The sequence below is a fragment of the Rhinatrema bivittatum genome, chromosome 16 (assembly GCF_901001135.1).
Source record: "Rhinatrema bivittatum chromosome 16, aRhiBiv1.1, whole genome shotgun sequence".
Classification (NCBI taxonomy): Eukaryota; Metazoa; Chordata; class Amphibia; order Gymnophiona; family Rhinatrematidae; genus Rhinatrema; species Rhinatrema bivittatum.
Genome location: NC_042630.1, coordinates 27875815 through 27898498, shown reverse-complemented (window position 1 = coordinate 27898498; position 22684 = coordinate 27875815). Strand labels below are relative to the sequence as shown.

The window sequence follows — 22684 nt, the reverse complement described above, 5'->3', positions numbered from 1 at the left end:
CCACTGCTGGAGGAGGCAGGACGCTGGGCTCCACGGTCTGACCCAGCCTGGAACAGATCCCTGCACCGTCAGGAAACTCAAAAGGAAAAGAATGGGGAGCATTCAGGGACCCCGGACTTGGCAGTAATTCAGTGCCCTCAAGGGGGGGGGCTAACACGGCCAGCGCACATCTTTAACCCCCCCCAAAGCTCTCCTGGCCGCAGCCCGTGATGGACCCGGCAGAGATGAGGGCTGGATGTGGCCTTCCTTGCTCCATGGGTGGGTGGAGTTCAGGTGCTGTGTGCCACATGTGCCCACGTCACGGGCTCCGGGTTTTTTGGTTTTTTTTGTGCCAAATTATTTGACTTGGACAAACAGAGCTCTGTCTTTGTTTCCTGCCGTGCCCCAGTCACAGAACCTTCCACTCCTAGCCAGCGGGTTCCAGGAAGGGCACAGGCTATTCCAGCAGTGCTGGGCAAAGGAGCTCCCCACTCCCAGCCAGGGCTTGGGGGTGAATTCCCAGACACAATTGGTAGCCTTCCCTTTTTTTTTTTTTTTTTTCCACACGACTGGGAAAGGCGGGCAGCCGGCGGCCTCTGCAATCCAAAGACAAGCGCCCGCTGCCACCTTCCACGCCCGGCTCTGCCCCAGCCATGCCACACAGGTTATGGGCCTCCCTCACGCTTTCCAGGGCCCCCCCGCTGCAAACCAAGCAATTCCCTGAATGTTCTGCTTAACTGGTGCCTTAAAACTGCAAATGTCTGGGAGCCCTGGGTCAGCGGTGAACAAGAGGATGGAAGTCGGGGCTTTCTCAGCTGGCCCGGAGCTTGTGCCCTCGCTCTGCCGCTGGCTGCCTAAGTCCCAGCCCGGCCCGCTTTAGGGAAATCCTGGAGGAGCCATGCAGGATCTCTCCTGCCTGGGACGCTTTCACGGCTGCCAGCACCCTCCCAGCAGTGCCCTGCCAGTGCTAGCTTTCTTCAGAGCTCGTTCAGCCCCACGTTGGCGGTTCTCTGGGTCCCGTATAATCCCAAAGCTGGAGGGGAGATGAGGGGTAGACCGTAAATTCATCGCACGGGCTGCTTTGCCATCCAAAATGAATCAGAACTTAATAGATTTTAAATGTCATGGTACCTGACATGCAGCAAACTGCGGGCGTGGATGCACAAGAAAGAGGGTGGAATAGGTGGCTGCCCGCAGGGGAGAGTCGGGGGGCGAGCAGGCTGGACGTGGGAGTTGCCCTGGGCCTTCTTGATTGCTGTTTTGAGCTCTGCAAATACGCACCTGTGTTGCTGGTTAACCTGGTGGGCTGGGCCTTTCCATTTAGCAGAGGCAAAACGGAAAGAGGTGCGATAAAGCACGTGGGATAAACCTCCTGCAGCCTTACGAAGCCCTGATAAGAGGGAAATCGAATGGTGCGAGCCACTGCCTCCGGCTCCAGCTCCTCCCCAGCCAGAGTTTCCTGCGGAGGGGCGGGGCTGCCCCAGTGCATGCAGGGAGTTGTAGTTCCTGCTTTTCTCAGGCTAGTGAGCAGAGCCCTGAGAAGCAGATTCCGGGGTGGGTTAAACATGGAGCTTGGTCATGGTAGAAAGCTCAGACCTTTTATCCCAAAGCAACGTCCCAGCGCTGGACAACCCACAAGCTGCAAGGGAGACCCTTTTATTGGACTAACCTACTGCACATGCGATGAGTTCCCCAGACTTCTGCCCCATCAGAATGAGCTAAGGATGACTTTACAGGAATATACTAAGCATTCCCGGGCTACTCACACTGGGGGAGGGTTTTTTTTTTCCTAAGGTATAAAGAGTTATAAAGTACAAGCATTTTGGAGCAGGGGTGGGATGCATTTGCAGAAAGGGACAGACTGCAGATGTTACAGCTTGCAGGAGAACTTTGTCTTGTACTGAGTGAGAAAACCAAGGACCCTATTAAGTTCCACTGTGTTGGATTTTAAAATGATTGAACACTGTAAAAAAAAAAAAAATATCCAGAAAGGGATTTAATAGGGACATCTTAGTACTTCCAGACCCTCTCCTCTTGTATAAGTGAATTCTGCTGTGGCTTATGTTCGGCTGGGAGTGTGGAGGTGGGAATAGGATTAGGGACAGGCCATTGCATGAGGTGAAGGGTTAGCACCGGAGGTGGGTGAGGGGATGGATGTTCAGAGGTGGAGAATTTCAGGGGTGACTGTGGCTCGTTCTCGGTGGCTGAGCTGGGACTCTCTTTCCTTAAATCAGTGAAAGCTTTAGAAAGTGCCCGCAGAAAGCTGTTCTAGCCAAGATCCATTCTCACCTGGCCCCAAATTGCCATAAAGGATACCTTCTGATCCAAGAAGACCCCCAAACAGGTGGAGCTGAATCAGATCCATGTCTTGTCTATAAAATAAAGCAAAAGCAAAGAGCCTGGCCTAGTTCTCAGGTCTCCTTTTCTTGTCTGTCCGTCTTCAGCCTCAGTCCTTAAATCTGGGGGTGGGGAGAGGGGGAATGACTTTGAAAACTGCTTTTTTTGAGGGCTATCTTGGGACATGTAACAGGACTGAGGGTCATGTCTTAAAGCCCGGATAAAATGCCAAATCAATTGCTCTCATTTCTAAAAAGGAGACCATGGTCAGGGTGGCGAATGTGCCTGGAGCCGGCAGGGGAACCTTCAAGGCATTGCTTGGCTGATGCTGACCCCTGGTGGTCATTGGTGGAAGAATCCGGCTCTAGTTACTAACTGCAGGATTAAGGTTCACCATGCAGGTAGCTGAGCGCTAAAACACATCGCGTGATTTCAGCGCACGGTTTTAACGTTCAACTTCAAATATTTTGTAACTCCCAATGCAGTAAGCCGATGCTATGCAAATGCATCGGGAGTTTAAAACCCCACTGCCAGATAGCCCTAGGAATCCGTATTTACCTGGCTAAGCGGCAGCTGCCGGCACGAACCAGGAGAATTCCGGACTTTTTTTTTTTTAAAATCTTTTTTGGTTTCATTGCACTGGAAACGTAAGCTCCAGCCCTGACCCAGGAGTTAAGTTTCCAGCACCGAGAAAGGCGCGCTGGCCCGACGCAGTTCTCTCTGCCTCGGGGAGCCCTGCTCGATGCCCTCATTTGCATGGAGATTTCCATGCCAGGGGTGCACATTATGGGGGCCGATGCAATAAGATGCGCGCTGAAAATGGGCGCTCGTATTGAGCCCCTCCGGTTTCCTAACGCGCAAGCAGCCCGACGCAGTATTTAAATGAGGGGCTGCGTAAAAAAAAAAAAAAGGGCACGCTAGGGGAGAATCGTGCCTAGAACTCAAATGCATTGGGCACCCACAATTGCAGTGGGCGCTCAATACAAGCGTCCGCTTTTCTCCCGCTTCTTCAGTCTGATTTGTCTGTTATTTTGCCGAGGTTGGCTGAAGACGCCCATAGCTTAAGTGCCCCTTGCTATGGGCGTCTAAATTGCGCGGCCATAAGAAATTTTTTTTTTATCAAGCCAATATACATTTGTTTTTCTCCACCTCAAGCAGTAAATAAAAGTGTCACAACGATATTACGTAGGAGGAATCACAGAGGACCCTAATATTTAATTTCTCATGAGCCCCTGACTCGCGGATTGACTTTACGGCACCTCCAGGGCCTGCGTTAAATTTGCCGGGTTAAAATATGTGCATTGGACGCCCGGGGATTTTCTGTTTCGGGGCGTAAGAGCCTCATCCACGTGGAATTTACATGGGACGAGCGCTAACGTGCCTTGCGTTTGTTTGGGTGCGCTAATCTACCTTATTGCATCGAGTGGTAGTGTAATGCACCCAAAACACGCGACCAAAACACGTAAACCCGCGCACTAGGCTGGGCGCACTTTTATTGCATCGGCCCCCGTGTGCACGCCTTACTAACTGCTGCACGGGCAGTAAGTTCTGCGCAGAGAAAATGTGCGTTCGAGTGCAGGCAGAAAGGTGCGATGGGCTGAACGCACCTTTCTGCATTGGACTGCGAGTTAAGAGTTAGCAGTCTTACTTCTCTGTTTAAAAAAAAAGAGGATCCGGGATTTCACTTATCGTTTGTCTTTGATGTTTTCGTGCTGCTTGCAGTTGGTGCTTTCATGTCTCACTGTTATTTAGTGATGCCTTTTAGTGCTTTGTATGTTTTTGAACTGGATGCATGTTAATGTCATTTTTAATTGTAAATCGTTTTGATGTGCTGTATGAAAGGCGAAATAATCACATTTACTAAACTGTGTATCCCCCAGCCTTAGCCCCCTATGGGATGCGGCCTGATGGGGCCAAGGAGGTTTTCCAGGATTGATAGCAGCAGCAGAGAGAGCCAGGGGCCGCTCAGGGGTCATCAACTGACTTCGTGGGGGTTTTTTTCAGGACAGACTGGTCAGGTCATAAGAACATGCCATACTGGGTCAAACCATCAAGCACAGCATCCTGTTTCCAACAGTGGCCAATCCAGGCCATAAGAATCTGGCAAGTACCCAAAAACAAAGTCTATTCCATGTTACCGCCATGCACAGCTACAGATCCACCATACTCCGGCCAAAAAGAGACTACGCCAGAAAAATCCACAATTTCTTCTACGACGCTAAAGCATTGTTCACCTACGTCTCAGCACTTACCAAATCCACCCCCCCCCCCCCCCTCCATCCCCAACGACCAGCCCAAACTAAGTCAAATGAACTGGTGTCTTATTTCCAGAAAAAAATCACTAACCTCTTAGCCCCCATCATCTCCTCCAACCACCTGCCCTCTCCGCCCTATTCCACTCCCATCTACCCAAAGGCCAATTTCGAGTCCTTCGAACTAACCTCATCCCTCAAAATCGAATCCATCCTCAAAAAAATGAAACTCTCTTCCCACCCCTCCGACCACATCCCTTCAAAACTGCTACTCACCATTCCCACTTCCATTTCCAAAGCCCTGGCAGAAATTATCAACTGCTCCTTATCCCAAGGAATAGTACCAGACTCGTTAAAACTAGCCTCCCTTAAACCCCTATTGAAGAAACCCAACCTCGACCCAGAAGACCTATCGAATTTCTGCTCCATCTCCAATCTGCCATGCATCTCTAAACTCATGGAGAGACTAGTCAACACACAACTCTCCGAATTTCTAGAAAACCACAAGTTACTATTTCCCGCCCAGTTCAGATTCCGCAAATCACTAAACACAGAATCCCTCCTAATTTCCCTCACAGACAACCTTCTCATGGAAATAGATAAGGGACAACCTCACCTACTGGCGCTACTCGATATTTCCTCGGCGTTCAACACTGTAAACCACTCCATCCTCCTCAACTGCTTTGCAGACATAGGCATCACTGGTATAGTCCTCAGATGGTTCAAGTCCTTCCTCAGTAACAGATGCTACAAAGAATAAACAACAAAGAATCCCCCCCTATCAGCTCCACCTTTGGAGTACCCCAAGGCTCATCCCTCTCCCCGACCCTCTTCAATATCTATCTTCTACCCCTCTGCCAGCTCCTCTCAAACCTCAATCTAACTCACTTCATTTACACAGACGATGTGCAGATACTCATCCCCATAACAGAATCCATATCAAAACCCCTCAAATTCTGGGACAGCTGCCTACACTCCATCAACCACCTACTTACTAGCCTCAACCTAGTCAACACCTCCAAGACAGAACTCCTCCTCATCTCCTCTAACCCCAATACTCTTCCCCCAACCAGCCCTATTACAGCTACAGGTGCCCAAGTGAGAGACCTAGGCGTTACACTGGATAACCACTTGAACTTAAAGAAATTCGTCAAGAATGCTTCTGTAAACTTCAAATACTGAAAAAGCTCAGACCTCTCCTCCACTTCTGGGACTTCCGGACAGTCCTCCAAGCTACCGTATTCTCAAAAATTGACTACTGCATCTCCCTCCTCCTGGGCCTCCCTGCAAGCACCACAAAACCCCTACAGATACTACTGAATGCCTCCGCTAGAATCCTCCGCTAGAATCCTAACAAACCACATCACTCCCATACTTAAGAATTTACATTGGCTCCCCATAAGCTTCAGAATCATCTATAAGTCCCTTACGATCATACACAAAACTATCCACAATCAGCACTCACTCACACTAAAATTCCCACTCCGATTCCACACCTCAAATAGACTGGTTAGAGAGGCCTATAAACAAACCCTCCACACAACCCCCCCCATCAAATCCACTATGTACTCCCACACTAACAAACGGGCCTTCTCCATAGCCGGACCAGCCCTTTGGAACGACATGCCCCCCCGACCTCCGCCAGGAAAGCTGCCCACTGTCCTTCAAGAAAAAACTTAAGACCTGACTGTTCACTCGAGCCTTTCCCTAACATCTCAAACATCTTTAGATACCCAACCTAATCATATCTAATTTGATACCCCACAATTGTCAAGTGTTACCGTACCATGTTATGTATGTTACTCGGCAGACACTATAACGAATGCTAATGTATCATGTTGATATGTTTCTCAATTTTTGTACTTCTAATTCCTAGTTATAACCCCCTCGTTCTTCGTTCCGTCGTTAACGGACTAGTTTTTTGGTTAATCCATCCCTGTTTGATGTAATCTATCTCGTTCGATGTAAACCTTCGTTTGATGTAAACCGATGCAATATGACTTGTGCCATGAACGTCGGTATAAAAAAAGAACATAAATAAATAAATAATAGCAGTGGTTATTTTCTAAGTCAACTAAATAAATAGCAGGTAATGGACTTCTCCAAGAACTTATCCAATCCTTTTTTAAACACAGCTATACTAACTGCACTAACCACATCCTCTGGCAACAAATTCCAGAGTTTAATTGTGCGTTGAGTGAAAAAGAACTTTCTCAGATTCGTTTTAAATGTACCACATGCTAACTTCATGGAGTGCCCCCTAGTCTTTCTATTATCTGAAAGAGTAAATAAGCGATTCACATCTACCCGTTCTAGACCTCTCATGATTTTAAACACCTCTATCATATCCCCCCTCAGCCGTCTCTTCTCCAAGCTGAAAAGTCCTAACCTCTTTAGTCTTTCCTCATAGGGGAGCTGTTCCATCCCCTTTATCATTTTGGTCGCCCTTCTCTGTACCTTCTCCATCGCAATTATATCTTTTTTGAGATGCGGCGACCAGAATTGTACACAGTATTCAAGGTGCGGTCTCACCATGGAGCGATACAGAGGCATTATGACATTTTCCGTTTTATTCACCATTCCCTTTCTAATAATTCCCATCATTCTGTTTGCTTTTTTGACTGCCGCAGCACACTGCACCATCGATTTCAATGTGTTATCCACTATGACGCCTAGATCTCTTTCTTAGGTTGTAGCACCTAATATGGAACCTAACATTGTGTAACTATAGCATGGGTTATTTTTCCCTATATGCATGGACTTCTGGTTCTTATTTTCCTCAGAAAAGCAAGAACTAAAATCAGGACCAGATCGGTCTGTGCTGGAAAAAAAAGAATGGAACCAGTTCCCCTCTTGACCTAAGATAGTGCGTCCAGTTTACTTCCTGGTGGCAGTGATCCCTGGCTTTCCCCACACTTCTTAGCTCTCTAAAGCTAATTGCAGATCTCATAAAAGGATCTCACCTGTAACTTTGGTGGTTGACCTCGATTCCCTCACCTCTACACCACTGCGCTGGGCTTTCCTGAATCGTGCTACTGTTTTGGGGGGGGGGGGGGGCACGCCATTCATCCCTGCATGGACAGTGCAATGTATATAGTTCACAACGCAACTTAAGCGTAGTTTATTATAATGCATATATTTTTTCGCCTGTTTCATGTCAAATGCATCTTAAGTGTAGTTTACTGTTTACTGATGTGATATCTTTGATGAATGTCGGTATATAAAACCATTAAATAAATAAATGGACAAGCAACCTTGAGCCTCCCAGGAAGAGAGAGGGGCCACAGAGTTGGTCAGGAACCATCAGCTGCAATGGGATGCAATCAATTTATTGATAGAAACCAGTCAAATGCACTTTATCTTACAGGATCCCAAAGGGGGAAAGACGTGAGCCCGTGCTGGCTGTTACACACCAGCGTTCATCTGCCCTCTGCACCTCTGACCAAGGGGCTGTTTGGCACATTGCACAAAAGTATTTAAAAAAAAAAACCCCAAAGAGGACTTTTTTTTTTTCTTTTTAAACATGGTCATTTTCAGATTTACATTATTTTAAAGTTGCATTAAAAAGTGTGGAGGTTCTTCTCAGTATGATGAGCTAAGCTTGCTTACCGGGATGCAGGGTAACAGAATGCAGAAGGTTACTTGACTTGGCATGCTGCTGGCGCAGCCCTACAGGGGGGGGTGAATCCTGTCCTAATTACGGAGCTGGCTGGGGAGGCGGGAGAACTTCTCTGTGCAAGCCGCCAACACAGAGCTTTGGCTCGGAAAACTTGGAGGGGAAGGGGGCCTGCTCACGGGGCTGTGGGAAGGGGGCAGATAAGAAGGGGTGAACCGCTGGGGCATCATGCCAAGCTGTTGAGCCGGTCTGCGAGCACACGAGCCCAAAAGGGAAGGGGGGGTTGCCTGAAGCAAACCTTGCCCTTGGCGCCGTCCTGTCCAGGGATGGCCCCTGCCTGCGCAAGCAAGAGCCCCGCTGACCTCTGCTCTTTCTGACCTCCCCCACGAGGGTACCGAGCATCTGCCCCGTCGACACAGAAACGGGGGAAGAAAAAAAAAAAGCCTTCAGTCTGCGAGCTCACAGCGGGCATGCAAGGGGGAACGACGAAGGCTCCTGCTGCAAGCCAAGCTGCTGCCCTGGGTGCTGCTGGGGTACATCAGCTCTCCAAGCACATATCAAGCAGATCTTTGTTTTTCTGGTGTTGTTCAAGTAGGAGCTCAGCAGTGAGAAATGAACGACCGTAAGGCTCCCAGGCTGGTGAGTGCATGCTGCCGCGGACAGTGAGGGAGGGTTTCTCTGCCGGATCTAAAAAGGGTGAAATACAGAGACTCCTGCCTCGTCTGCTGGGTTTTCCCCTCTTCTGTCTGATTTGCAACTGAGCTGGGCACTTAAGACGCTCTCACCGGCATTCAGGATCATTTCATACAGGTGGCACTGAGCGCTGCTTCCAGAGGCCACGACCATGGGTCCTTTGTGTGGAGGGGGCAGCCGGCACCCAGCACCCCCCACCCAGGGAACCCTCCTTCCGGCTCTGGGCATTTGCAGGTCAGGGTTTCGTGCCGTGGGGCTGGTATGATGGGAGAGTGACACTGCACCACCTGCACAAAAAGCATCGCTGGGCGGGTCCACCAGTGCCCTGGCAGAGGTCCCCAATTCATTGCTCCTGCCCGCTGTACCAGAGTCGGGGTGAACGAGGCCTGGTTCCTCCCCTCGGAGCACCTTAGCGACATTGGAATTACAGGGCCGGAGATGGTCAGAGAACAGAGAGGGACCTTGAAGGACCTCCAGGTGAAAGGGCTACGATGTGCGGCCTGGGGGGGCGCTCTCCTACCGTCTGTCTAAGGGACCACTATGCGATGGCAAAGCTGCCTCGCCACTGGTAGTTGCCCAGCTTGCCCCGACTATGTCAGGAGGGCGGGGCGCGGTCACACGACGGCGCTGCCTGGCGATTCGCCGTACAGATCTCCCTCATCCATTAGCCGGGCTCGTTCACCCTCCTGTGGGCAGGTTCAGTTACAGAAGCGCAGGGGACCAGCTCTAAGCATCAAGTCGACAGCTCTCGTTAAATTTGCAGCTTGATTTTAAAATTCTCATTTCCAGACCCTGGCGAACAATAAACGTGGCAGGTCTGAGCGTCGCACATGATACAAATGCGAGGCCCTGCTTAATGAACCCACATCGGGCCTCATGGACGCACCAGTGAAAGCGGTGCCTGTCAATACTACTTATTATAAATTGTATATTCACTCTATAACCCTGCCACCAGGGTGCGCTCCTGACAGGCAAAAAGCTTGGGAGCAGGGACTCCCATGGTCTGTGTTAAATGTCAGTCAGGGAGGGTCTCCCTCGGTTTTATCATTTATGGAAAAGGGAGATGATCGAGATGGCTGTACTGGACTTGCCCTGTACCCAGCCCCTCAGCCCAGGAAGCGTCCTCCTCGAGGGGCACGGGGGACCCGTGCCGGTGTCAGACCCATCACCCGCTTTGGGACTGCACAGAGAAACGTGATCCTCTTCAAAGTACTGCTCGCAGACAAGAATTCCTGCCCAAAGAGGCATTTCAAGCGTGATCTGAAGGCTGTGATCCCGTAGAGAGAGGCAAGCAGCAGAGTCTGGGGCTCCCGCAGCAACCCTCCTCCACTCCCTCGGCAGGGTCTCTTGGGAGATGCCAGTGGGACCGAGGTAGGATGTCTCGGCCATGAACTGCCACACCATTCCTGCTGGCAAGTCTCTGGTGCCCTGACCCAGCCACAGCAACCAGCAAGGAGGTAACCAACCTCGGACAGCAATCTGGATGGTGCAGGGAGGTCTAACCCCCCCTTTATACAACTTCAACAAACACAACACTCTCTTGGCTCCGATACTCAGCAGGAGAATTTCCGACTGCTGGTTCCGTCATCGGCAGCCGTCCCAGAGAAGACCTTCCCCTTGTGAACACAACCGGAAAACAAACATCTCCCCCCTATCCCATCCCTGCAAGAAAGAGGGACCCCTCCCATCTGTCAGGGGCCCCCCAGCAGTCCACGTGAGAGGTGCGGCGTCGCTGCTTGTGTGTGGATGGGGTGGTTGGGGGGGTGTACAGCGTGCACCGGGGTGTCAGTCTGTTTTGGAAAGGCCCCCGATAGTCACTTTGCGCTCATGCTTGTTTGTCACCAGCTCCTGCAGGTGGAGGGCCCCGCCGCCGATGAAGCAGAAAGCAGGGCAGACGGGGCCCGAGCAGTCCACGCTGCACTCCCACAGGCTTCGGAAGGAGACTGCGTCGTAGAAGCCCACCTTTCCGCTCTCATAGTTCAGGCAGACGCCGACGCGAGGAGGCAAGGGCACGGTGCAGCTGGTGGGGTCGCGGGATGTCAGGGACGAACCGTGGGGCAGCAGAATCTTGCCCATGCCGATAGTCAAGAAGGAGAATGGGGGGGAAGCATCGAGTGTAGCATCTTCTGCGCCACTGTCGTGACCACTATCAGGGTCGTACCTAAAAAAAAAAAAAGAGAAGGGTCAGGGCAAACAGACTGAGGCCAGAATGTAGACCTCACATTGATGGACATCATGAAAGACATCATCACACTTCTAGCTGAACCAGTAGGAGAAAGATGAAGTCCAAGATTTGTAGATCGGGCCAGTGCTGGCGGTCACTACTCACGCAGGCCAGCTCACTCAAAACTTTTCACCGATACCTGACATAACACTAAGTTCTCTTCTTCAGAGCTGGACAGGACTGGTTGACCTGAAGCACTCCATCGCACACAGTATGGACACACAAGCTGGCCAGTCTCACTTTGGCTGGAATTGATTGACCTGAAGTGGCCCATCCCATTTTGGCTTGGATTGGTTGAGCTGAGGTGGCCCATCCCATTATAGCTTGGACTGGCTGATCTGAGATAAGTTGACCCACTTTTGGTTTGGGTTGGTTGGCCTTGGCTACCATAAAACGTGAACTGAGAGACTATGGCTCTGAGGTGCAAGACTCTGCCTCTCTTTCACCATCATCTCTGCATTCAAGGAATGGGCCTTACCTGGGACTGACTACATCCTGGGGCACCTGGAACCATTCCTGCAGTTTGCTTTCCAGTCCCACGCCAACCTTCACTAAGTAGGAACTAGGGTCCACGCAGCATGCCCAGTAATGCTTCCCTTGAGTAATGGCCACATCTCCGATGACCAGATCGACAGACAGGTGACAGCTGGTCATGAGACGCTCCGTTGCAAACAGCAGGGGGATCCCGGGCACACTGCGCACAGCTCGCTGGTCCTTACTGATGGCCAGTCGCTCCCGGTTAAAGCCCCACCTGTTGTCTAGGAAGAAGTTTAGAACTGGGAAGGGAAAGGAGGAGAGAGAGAGAGAGAAGTCAAAGAAAGTGCAGGATGGGCAGAGCATGAGAGAGAGAGAGAGGATGATTATGAAGGAATACGAGGATAGGAAGTGCAGAGTGTCTAAGGACCTGCGTTAAGACGTGACAGACGGAATCCAGGAGCAGGTAACGGCAGAGGAGGTGTGGTGAAAGGACATCCAATTCTGGCGAACAGGCACAGATGGGGGATGTGTTATCTGCTTGGTGCAGGTAACAATGACTGAACGCCTACAAGGATGACTCCGCACCTGGAAGAAGGCAGGCGCCTGTTTACCTGGTGCGGGTGGTGTGTGAAGGTAGATATCCTCACTGTACTCTCCGAAGCCGGCTTTGTTGTAGCCTTTCACCCGCAGGACGTAGACACTGTCCATGTCTGGATACTCCACCAACGTGCTGAAGCCTTTCACCTCCTCCCGCCGCTGCCAGAGCTTCAGGGCTTTCGCCCTCGCGTCGGTCTTGCGGTACTCCACCGCGTAGTGCCAGGCAGGGGCTGAATCCTGCGGCAGACGCCAGCACAGGAAGATCTGGTCATAGGCATAGGTGCGCTGGGTGTCGATGACTGGAGCTTCAGGCGCTGGGGAAGAAGGCAAGAGAAAAGCCGCTGAGGAGAACAGGAGGCAAGAGCGGGAAGGCTCGGGTGGCAGGGACAGGACAAGAAAGGCATTCCATGGGACAGCAGGAGACACAGAGGTCACAGGTCCTCGGGGTGTCATGGCAGAGAGGAGGACGGGAGGGAGAGAGACAGACGTTTCATTAGTACAGGTCCCGCCTGGGCCAGTGAGGGAAGACAGGCAGGCACACAGGAGCTTACTGAGGGCCCTGCCAGAGGGGCAAGAAAGAGAGAATGGAAGAGGAGATGTGCAGGGCAGAAGGGATTAATAAGGAGAAGTGAGGGTAAGGAAGGGGGGGGGGGAGGGCAGTAAAGGGAAGAGCCAGAGAAACTTAATGGAGGCTGGAAACAGTAGAGGCAAGGGGGAGAGGAGGGAGCAATAAAGGGAGAGGGTAGTGAGAGTGGAAAAGGAAGGCATACAGAGAGGCAAAGGAGGAGGGGGCAGTAAAGTGAAAGAGAGAAGGTAGGAGAGAAGTGGAGAGAGGGTTAGGGGCTGAGGACTGGAGCTCGGCCACTGACTTGCCTCTTATGGTACTTCACTGAAGCATCAGCTGCGACTGTATCCTATAAATAAAGAGGCAAAAGGGATCTAAAAGAGGTCAAAATAACCTGCCCAGGAAGAACCTTCCAGCATGTCCTCACCTCCTGCCGGGAACTCTGACCCAGTCTCCCTCCACCCCACCCTGCCTACTGCTTGGAGCTGGGACACAGCGCCCCCCACCTCCTCCACTCTCTGCACTAGGCTGTAACTGGAACTGACAGCTCATCTCCCTGACACTGCCGTCCCATTCTCTCGCTGTGACTCATCTCCTTCACACTGCTGTCCCACTCTCACTTTGTGGCTGAAGAATCATCTCCCTGACACTGCTGTCCCACTCTCACATTATCTGTGGCTGAGGACTCATCCCCCCAACACTGCTGACCCAACCTCATACTGTCTGAGACTAAGGAATCATCTCCTTCACACTGCTGTCCCACCCTCACTTTGTGGCTGAGGACTCTTCTCCCTGACACTGCTGTCCCACTCTCACACTATCTATGACTGAGGACTCATCCCCCTGACACTGCTGTCCCGCTCTCACACTATCTGTGACTGAGGACTCATCCCCCTGACACTGCTGTCCCGCTCTCACACTATCTGTGACTGAGGACTCATCCCCCTGACACTGCTGTCCCGCTCTCACACTATCTGTGACTGAGGACTCATCCCCCTGACACTGCTGTCCCGCTCTCACACTATCTGTGACTGAGGACTCATCCCCCTGACACTGCTGTCCCGCTCTCACACTATCTGTGACTGAGGACTCATCCCCCTGACACTGCTGTCCCGCTCTCACACTATCTGTGACTGAGGACTCATCCCCCTGACACTGCTGTCCCGCTCTCACACTATCTGTGACTGAGGACTCATCCCCCTGACACTGCTGTCCCGCTCTCACACTATCTGTGACTGAGGACTCCTCTCTCTGGCACTGTGCACCTTGCACTGGTAAATTAAACACTGTGAGTCCGATATTCAGTGTGGGGAGTGGACAAGTTATCTGGTTAAAGTTGGCTAGATAACTAGTCCAGGATATTCAGCAGATTGCTGCCGATTGGGCACTTCATTTAATATAGCCGGATAACGTGCTAGTTAGTTGGATAAGGCCGCTCTCCGGGAAGATAACTTATCTGGCTAACTTAATTCTGCCCCACAATGCCTAAGTTTTATCGAGCTAGCTACTTAGCCAGAGAGCGTGGAGGTGATCAGAGTGTGGGGTCTGTCTGGCTTCAGTACCGGAAACCAGACGTACCATTTCAGTACTGGCCCGTCATGTCCCTAAGGAGCGGGCAGTGTTAAACGGTGCTGTGGTAAGTCCATGGATCACGTGCACTAACGGCTCCGGGGGGGCTCCTTACCTCTGACAAAGTTGAGGTCTGTCAGCAGCTTCAGCTCCCTGCTGACATCCAGCTGCAGGTGACCGAAAGACGCGTTGGTGGTGGGATGGAAGCCCTGCAGCGACTCCGTGGCCTTCACAATCCTAGTCCAGGGAAAACAGAAAACAAAACAGACCCGCTGGGGGAATCAGCACGAGAGCGGCGTCCTCATGTCTTCTTAGGTGCGTCTTCCTAACCCCCACCACCACCCAACCTCTGGACGTTGCCCGAACTCCCCGGGCGCGTACCTGTAGTGCAGCTGCTTGGCTGCCTGCACAAAGCAGGCGTGGTCCGTCTCCTTCAGCACCTCCTGGGCATAGCCCACCATGCCCGAGTTCTCCAGCATGCCCTGGTGTTCCTGCACCTGTGCATGGAGGCTGTCCAGCTGCTCCCGCTGGCAGTCCTCGATGGCCGCGAGCAGCGACACCTGCTTCTCCTCCAGCACGGACCTCAGGCTTCGGATTAGCTGCAGCAGGTCCTCTCGAGCTTTGGAGCCGTTCACCTGGGGAGGAGAAACGCAGCCGTCACGGGTGCCGAGTCTTCCTAGGGGGGGGACGGGACGGGGACCACCCCCTTCACCCTGACCACAGAGGTCGCTGGCACTGACCCCTGAAACCCTTTTACCGTGGGACCAGCGGGAAGCACCGCGCGCGCTCCTCTCTCACCTCAGTCTCCCTCAGCGTCTCCTCCAGTGCGCTGATCTGGCTCTGCACCGTATGCTGGTTCCCCAGGATGTAGGCGATACTCTTGGTCAGTTTATCCTGCAGAGACAGAGCACAGGGGTGGGGGTGGGAAGTAAGCACCGCCTTCAGGCGATGTCTAGCACGAGCGGCGATGTGAACACCGGGACCACTGCCCGTATTCATCTCCTCCCCCCCCTCCCTCCTCCAGCCCAGCTGCTTTTAAAAGGTCTCCTTACTTGAAAGCTCATTCGTGTCCGAGCTTATGCAGTTGACGGGCCAGGGCCTCCCTCAGCACCGCGCTAGCCGCAGCTCCCTCCCTTACCTTCAGGGCCTGGTAGGCGCTGACGACAGGGGTGATCTTATGCCCCGTGTGCGTCCTCCGGACTCGGCACAGCTGGCACACCAGCCTCTGGCAGCTCTTGCAGTAGTGGGACACTTCCTCCTTGTGCTCCGGACACATCAAAGCCTGGGTCAGAGAAGGGCGGGGGAGGGGGGGGTCAGTAATGGCAGGCAAGGGGGGAGTCAGTGGCCATGGGAGCACAGCGATGGGCACCAGTAAACATATAACAGGGAACTAGCAGCGGGCTCGGGGAGACGCCCCTTGGGGCGTCTCTGACGTTCACGTCTTGCGGATTTTTATTTTTCATGTTAAACTGTGGAAATTATTACCGAGTTCCACCGATGGGAGCCTTAGCTTGCAGGATGGATCCCTGTCGGGAGCCCGTGCCGAAGGATGAAGCTCACTGCCTGGCAAACATATGGAGTATTACATTTTATGACCAAAACACGGGTCACGTCGACAGTAAAGGGCCACTGGACGGACCTTCAGTCTGCCTGCACCAGGTATTGTTAATACGGCGCCTGACGCTTCTCTTACATACGGACAGGGTCACCGCCTCGCCCTCTCTGTTCCTAGCAAAACCCAAGCCTTCAGCGCCCTCGGCAGATCCCAAGACTGGGTCAACCTCTCCAGGTTGACCTGTGTGAGGTGGGAGCCCGGTCTGCCTGGGAGTCATGGTGCCAGTCCCTCCCCTCCAGGAGTCTCACCTTTGGCCGGAAGATCAGCGTGGGCGGAGTGGGCTCATGCTGAGCCTTCTGCGTCCCCCAGGGGTGGTAGAGCTTGAAGCACTCGTTGCAGAAGCTGGAGCGGCACTCCGTGCAGCCCTTGCTCGCCTCCTGCTGGGGCGGTTTGCAGAACTGGCACATGATGGCGGCGCTGATGTTCACGCTCTGCCGGTAGCGCTCCACCACCCGCTCCAGGGTCAGGTTCCGGAACAGATTGCCCAGGCCCCGCTCCCCGAGGTCCACATCCCGCTGGCAACAGGGGCACGGGAACAGGATGGTCTGGGCGTGGGCGGTGCCCCGTTTCCGGCCGGGGTAGGTACCGAAGCCTGCAGCGGTCAGGGGAGGGGGGACAAGGAAAGAAATGCGAAGGACGGGTCAGCCACGAATGCAGCCTCGCGGGGGGGGGCCCAGAAGAGAATGCGAGGCCACCAGGAGGACGGAAGACCTGCAGGCAGGCAAAGAGTTAAAACTCCCCCCCCCTCCCCCTCCACCACCACCAGCACCCCCGGGAGGCAGCGCACCTGATTTGATGAGGCGGTCCAGCCGGTCGGGCTTGGGCACCACTCTGCGGCCCATGCGGGGACTGCGGGTGGCGGGCGAGGAGGCGGGTGAGGTGGGCTCGGAGCTGGGGTCGCAGCAGACGTACCCGTGCTGCAGCAGCACCTCGCTGGCGCAGACGTGGCAGACGTTGTGCAGGCAGGGCAGGATGAGCGGCTGCTTGTACATCTGCTTGCACACGGGGCACAGCAGCTCCCGCTCCATGTTCTTCATGCTGGTCTGAGGAGACGAGGAGGGAGAAAGGCGGCAGGATCAGCGAGTGGCCAGGGAACCGGGGGACCCCTCCCTCCCTCCTTCCCTCCCTCCCTCCTTACTCGGCGAGACGGCAGCAAAGCCTTCCACTCCTTTTGGGCGCTCAACGCGCACCAGGGTCCTTGTGGATCTATCATCAGGCACGCACGTGATAAAAAGCGCTCCGGGCGTGATGGGGGGAAACTATAGAGCGAGGGAGGCCCTCAAGCCACGTCTTCTCTGCAGCAGCCATATATAAAGAATTTTTGTGCAATATAACCTACCCCTACCCCAAAACATGCCCAGGTAATTCCTCTGGAAATGCCGCGGTCCTTGCCCCCTGGTGCCCTAAACTCCTTTCCTATGCTGGCTGGGCTCCTAGCCAGGTCATTCGCGCCCACCCGGGCTCTGGAAGCCTCCCTTCCCCTTCCTTCATCACCATCACTCCCGGCAATGCAGTTCGTGTCCCGGCTTGCCGAGGATCCCGGCAGACATCCGAGCAACCCCATCTCTCTGCAGTCCCGGACCCAAATCAATCCGCTCTGCTCATCAGACCTCCCCCGTGAGGAGGACTCCGCTTCTGTCTTGGGAGGTTCTGGAACCCTCCTGCCTCACCACTAACTGGGCCCAGCCTTCCCACCGCTGACAGCAAGCAGTCCGGGTCGTTAGGAACTGCCCGGCAGATCCCAAAAAGAGTAGATCCGGTTCTTGTTGATCACTCTCGCAGATAGCCAGTGGCTTTCGCAAGCCTACCTGGCTAATAAGGTGCTACGGACTTTTCCTCCAGGACCCTGTCCAAACCTCTTTTTAAACCCCGCTACGCTCGTCGCCCCGACCATGTCCTCCGGCAACAGATTCCACAACTTGATTGCGCCTCGTGAGTGAAAAAGTAATTCCTACGATTCGTTCTGAATCTGCTGGTTAAGTTAAGTTTCATGGGCTGCCCCCTCGTTTTAGCATTATTTGAAAAGGTAACTCATCCTTTACTGACCCATTCCACCCCACTCATAATTTTATAAACGTCCATCATATCCCCTCTCAGACGTCTCTTCTCCAAGCGGAAGGGTCCTAACCTGTTTAGCCTCTCATTTATAAGGGAGCCGTATCAACCCCTTTATCATTTCTTTGTCGCCCTCCTCTGCACTTTTTTCTAGTTTTTATTTTTTTTATTTATTTAGATCTTTATATTCCGCTTTTTGCACTTTTTCTTTTTTTCGGCACTTCAAAGCGGATTACATTCAGGCACTGTAGGTATTCTGCTCTGCCTTTCCGGAGATGGGGCGCACCACAGCTGGGCACAATACTCCAGGTGCAATAGCCTAGATCTATGCAGCGGGCATTATGAGATCTTCTGTTTTATTCTCCATTCCTTTCCAAATAAATTCCTGGGAGTGGGCAACAGGAAATGGATCTCTTCTTTATGGGAACGCGTGACCCGGACTGATCACTGTCTGAGACAGGATGCTGGTCTCCATGGACCTTTGGTCTGATCCAGCCTGGCACATCTTATGTTTTTATGGTGGGTCTTCTCAAACTTTCGGTCCACCTCAGATACCTGAGCAGGCATATCTTCTACCGCTATTGTCGTGAAGGCGTAACTATAGTGTGTGTGTGTGTGTGGGGGGGGGGGGGGGGGGGGTCATGTTTCTGTCTGACACACTGGGGAGATCTTATCCTACTGGAACATGGCAAATTGTCTCAGCAGGACCCTGCTGCTGCACTCCTAGCCTCCTGCTGCGGCATCATTCAGAGTTTTGGGGTAGGGGAAGAGGGGTGAGCCTAAAGGGACATACCAGAGTAGCCCAGAGCAGGAGCACTTTTATAGATTGTAGGAGTGGTTTTTCTCTCCCCCTGTTCTATGTAAGACAACTTTGTCACTGTTTTATGGTTGCAATGTAAACCGGAGTGATAATTAACTCTGTTATTTGAACTTCGGTATAGAAAAGTTATAAATAAATAAGTAAGTGGTTTCATTGGCGGTGCAGAGTCAGAAAGAGGGGAGCTTGGAGGACCAGAATACACCCTAACATGTCTAGGCCCATTATCTTCCACCCGCAGCTCAAATCTCTCTGTCATTGGCATAGTGCTGCACATACGTGCACTAGTGTGGAGCAGCAGTGGCATCTAGTGGCTGTTTAAGGGAATTAATTGGTACTGTTTCACCCAGCTTCTAGCCCCCCTTCCCCCAACTTGTTACCTAGTCTGTAATACCCCTGCCATTCAAATCTTCCACATGGAGTAAAACCCTTCTCAAGAGGAAGAGTGTCTGTCTGAGCTCACAGCTCCCTGACAGCCCTGCACACATCTTCCTGTCTGCAGCCTGGATGTGGAGACCAGATACTTGTGGGAGCTCGGATCACTGAATGGATGGCAGGAAGAGCTGAAGCTCCCAAATCTGGCATGTCTGCACAGGGCTTTCAAATGGTGGGAAAATTAATCACTTTTCTGGGGGATAGGCATCAGGTCAGACTTTCATTATAAAGCTGGAATAGTGACCTTGATGAGGGGATTCCTCGGTATGTATACTCTATGGATCACCCATGAGATAGATCCCAGACCGTGAGTCCTGTGTACAGGTGACAAAATGCCCCTGGTGAGGTGATTCTTTGGTGTATATAACCTATGGATCTCCCGGGACAGGTCCCATACTCTGGGCCTGAGTGTAGGCAACACTGTGACCCTAATGAGGTGACTCTGGTGGGTATACCCTATGATCTCCCATGGGATAGATCCCATACCCTGTGTCCTGTGTACAGGTGACACAGTGATCCTGGCGCAATGACTCCCTGTGTGTATAACCTATGGATCTCCCATGGGATAGATCCCACACCCTGTGTCCTGTGTACAGGTGACACAGTGACCCGGGTGAGGTGATTCTTTGGTGTACATAACCTATGGATCTCCCGGGACAGGTCCCATACTCTGGGCCTGTGTGTAGGCAACACTGTAACCCTAGTGAGGTGACTCTGGTGGGTATACCCTATGGATCTCCCATGGGATAGATCCCATACCCTGTGTACTGTGTACAGGTGACACAGTGACCCTGGTGCAATGACACTCTATGGATCTCTCATGGAACTGATCCCACACCCTGGACTTATGTACAGGTGATACTATGTCCCTGGTGAGGTGATTCCTTGGTGTGTATACCCTATGGATCTCTCTTGGAATAGATCCCATACCCTGTGTCCTGTGAACAGATGACACAGTGACCCTGGTGCAATGACTCCCTGTGCGTATACCCTATGGATTTCCCTTAGAATAGATCCCATATCCTGTGTCCTGTGAACAGATGACACAGTGACCCCGATGCAATAACTTCCTCTGTGTTTAGCCTATGGATCTCCCTTGAAATAGATCCCATATCCTGTGTCCTGTGAATAGGTGACACAGTGACCCTGGTGCAATGACTCCCTGTGTGTATACCCTATGGATTTCCCTTGGAATAGATCCCATACCCTGTGTCCTTGTACAGGTGAAACAGTGACCCTGGTGCAATGACTCCCTGTGCGTATACCCTATGGATTTCTCTTGGAATAGATCCCATATCCTGTGTCCTGTGAACAGGTGACACAGTGACCCTGGTGCAATGACTCCCTGTGCGTATACCCTATGGATTTCCCTTGGAATAGATCCCATACCCTGTGTCCTTGTACAGGTGAAACAGTGACCCTGGTGCAATGACTCCCTGTGCGTATACCCTATGGATTTCTCTTAGAATAGATCCCATATCCTGTGTCCTGTGAACAGGTGAAACAGTGACCCTGGTGCAATGACTCCCTGTGCTTATACCCTATGGATTTCTCTTAGAATAGATCCCATATCCTGTGTCCTGTGAACAGGTGACACAGTGACCCTGGTGCAATGACTCCCTGTGTGTATACCCTATGGATTTCCCTTGGAATAGATCCCATACCCTGTGTCCTTGTACAGGTGACACAGTGACCCTGGTGCAATGACTCCCTGTGCGTATACCCTATGGATTTCCCTTGGAATAGATCCCATACCCTGTGTCCTTGTACAGGTGACACAGTGACCCCGGTGCAATTACTTCCTCTGTGTATAGCCTGTGGATCTCCCATGGGATAGATGTCATGGAGTTGGCAAGCAGAGACAGATACAGGTTCAGGTTTGTGAAGCATTTTCCTAGTCCACATGAACCTCCTCTTTCCATCCTTTGCTTTCTTCACAGAAGCTTCCCCGTTCTCATCCTCCCATCACACCCCAGTTTATTCATTGTCTGCAGAGCAGGGGCTGGTTTGTACCGTGAAATGGGCCAGCGGAAGCTGACAAGGCAGGAACCCGTGGACATATTCATCATCGGACACCCTCTCTTGCTCAGCTCTGACATCGCCCTACACTTCCCCCTCCCCCATATGGAAGTAGGACAGGGCCGCGGACGCCTCCAGGGACACAGAGTGTGACGCATCACATGTGAACCCGGCTTTGTGCAGGTGAGCGAGGCTCTCCCCCCCCCCCACCCACCACGCCAAAATCCCTGCGCACCAGGCCCCTGCTGCAGATTTAATACCAGGCCTGGATTCCAGGCCCACCCATGGTAGATTAATGTTACTTCCATATAATATTCACCTAAAATAACCAAAGACGCTCTCAGCAAAGGACAACCCAATCCAACAACAATCGGGCAATACAGGCAGAGATCCCAAGCAATCCTGACAAATAACAAAGCAGTCACCTAAAATGCAGGCCAACCTAGCACCCCCCTCCCTTGGCAGCGTCAATCTGCTGCCACCTCCGGTGCTCAACCCAGCAAATCCCGAGCTGCACCCTTTGTTCCCTAGTCCTTAAGTGTAGGCTACAGAGAAGGTCTGAGCGCCCTGGCCGCCAGGATTGGGGGGTGTTCGTGCTCTGCTCCCCCCAAGATTTCAGGGGGGTTTTTTTAGAATTCCTCCAGCAAAACTTTGGTGAATATTTGCAGGGTAGGGAGAAATGTCCTGCAGTCAGCACCGTAGGCATCAGTCCCCCTCCCCCACCGAGCACAGGGAAGGTTGCGGGGCAGGTCCTGGGCCTGGCGGTGGGGGGGAGACGGACACCACTGGCTTTCAACTCCCCCCACCCCAGTGCTTAAAGAGGAAGGGGGTGGAGGATAAGCAGCCTCAGCCTGGCAGTCAGCCCTCTCCCCCCTCTATTGTGTATCTGCCCTCCGGGCTCTGCAGGGTCGCGCTCATTGTCTGCCCTCCCCGGGGTGAGCACTCACCTTGCTGCCTTTCTTAGCTGCCATGGCTTCCCTCTCCCCTCCCACCTGGGGGGTATTTAAGAAGCGGGAGGTGGATGACGGGAGCTTTTCATCACAGACGAAGAGGGGCCGGGGTGGGCAGCACCTGCAGCTGGGGGGGGGGGGGAATCGGTCTGTGCACCCCTCCCCCCCGAAAGCTGCAGCAGCCTCAGTCCCTAGCTCCAGTCCTCCCCCTCCTCCTCCTCGCATCCAGCGGCCGGAGACAAAGGAAAGGAGCCGGCCAGATGTGCGCCCTCCGCATCCAGCGGCGGCGGCGGCGGGCACCCCCGCCCACCGGGCAGCCCCACTCACGCTGATCCTGACAAGGGCGTCCATGATGGAGGTGAAGGTCTGCAGGTCCTCCTCCCCTTCTGCCATGGCTGGCCCCGGACCGCCGATCCTGCCGCAACAGCTGGAAAGCCCTCTCTTTACGGCGCTGGGAAACGGGAGGGGGGCCACGGTGCAGGGA

At 52.9% G+C, this 22684-nt stretch overlaps 1 protein-coding gene across 5 annotated transcripts; it reads right to left on the bottom strand.

The window, feature by feature from the left end:
* Positions 1-8617: 8617 nt before the first annotated feature.
* On the bottom strand, positions 8618-22684 carry TRIM46 (tripartite motif containing 46). 5 transcript variants are annotated; one of them, XM_029580972.1, is made up of 10 exons: positions 22528-22684; positions 16712-16967; positions 16173-16516; positions 15448-15591; positions 15108-15203; positions 14691-14944; positions 14425-14546; positions 12190-12489; positions 11580-11877; positions 8618-11038 (listed from the first exon to the last, which is right to left on the bottom strand). In XM_029580972.1, the coding sequence occupies exons 1-10, from the start codon at positions 22591-22593 to the stop codon at positions 10663-10665; spliced, it is 2256 nt and encodes a 751-aa protein (XP_029436832.1). In that variant the 5' UTR covers positions 22594-22684; the 3' UTR covers positions 8618-10662. The 5 variants fall into 5 exon arrangements, with proteins under 5 accessions (XP_029436832.1, XP_029436833.1, XP_029436834.1 ...); XM_029580973.1 differs by lacking the exon at positions 22528-22684 and adding an exon at positions 22198-22361; XM_029580974.1 differs by lacking the exon at positions 22528-22684 and adding an exon at positions 17264-17399.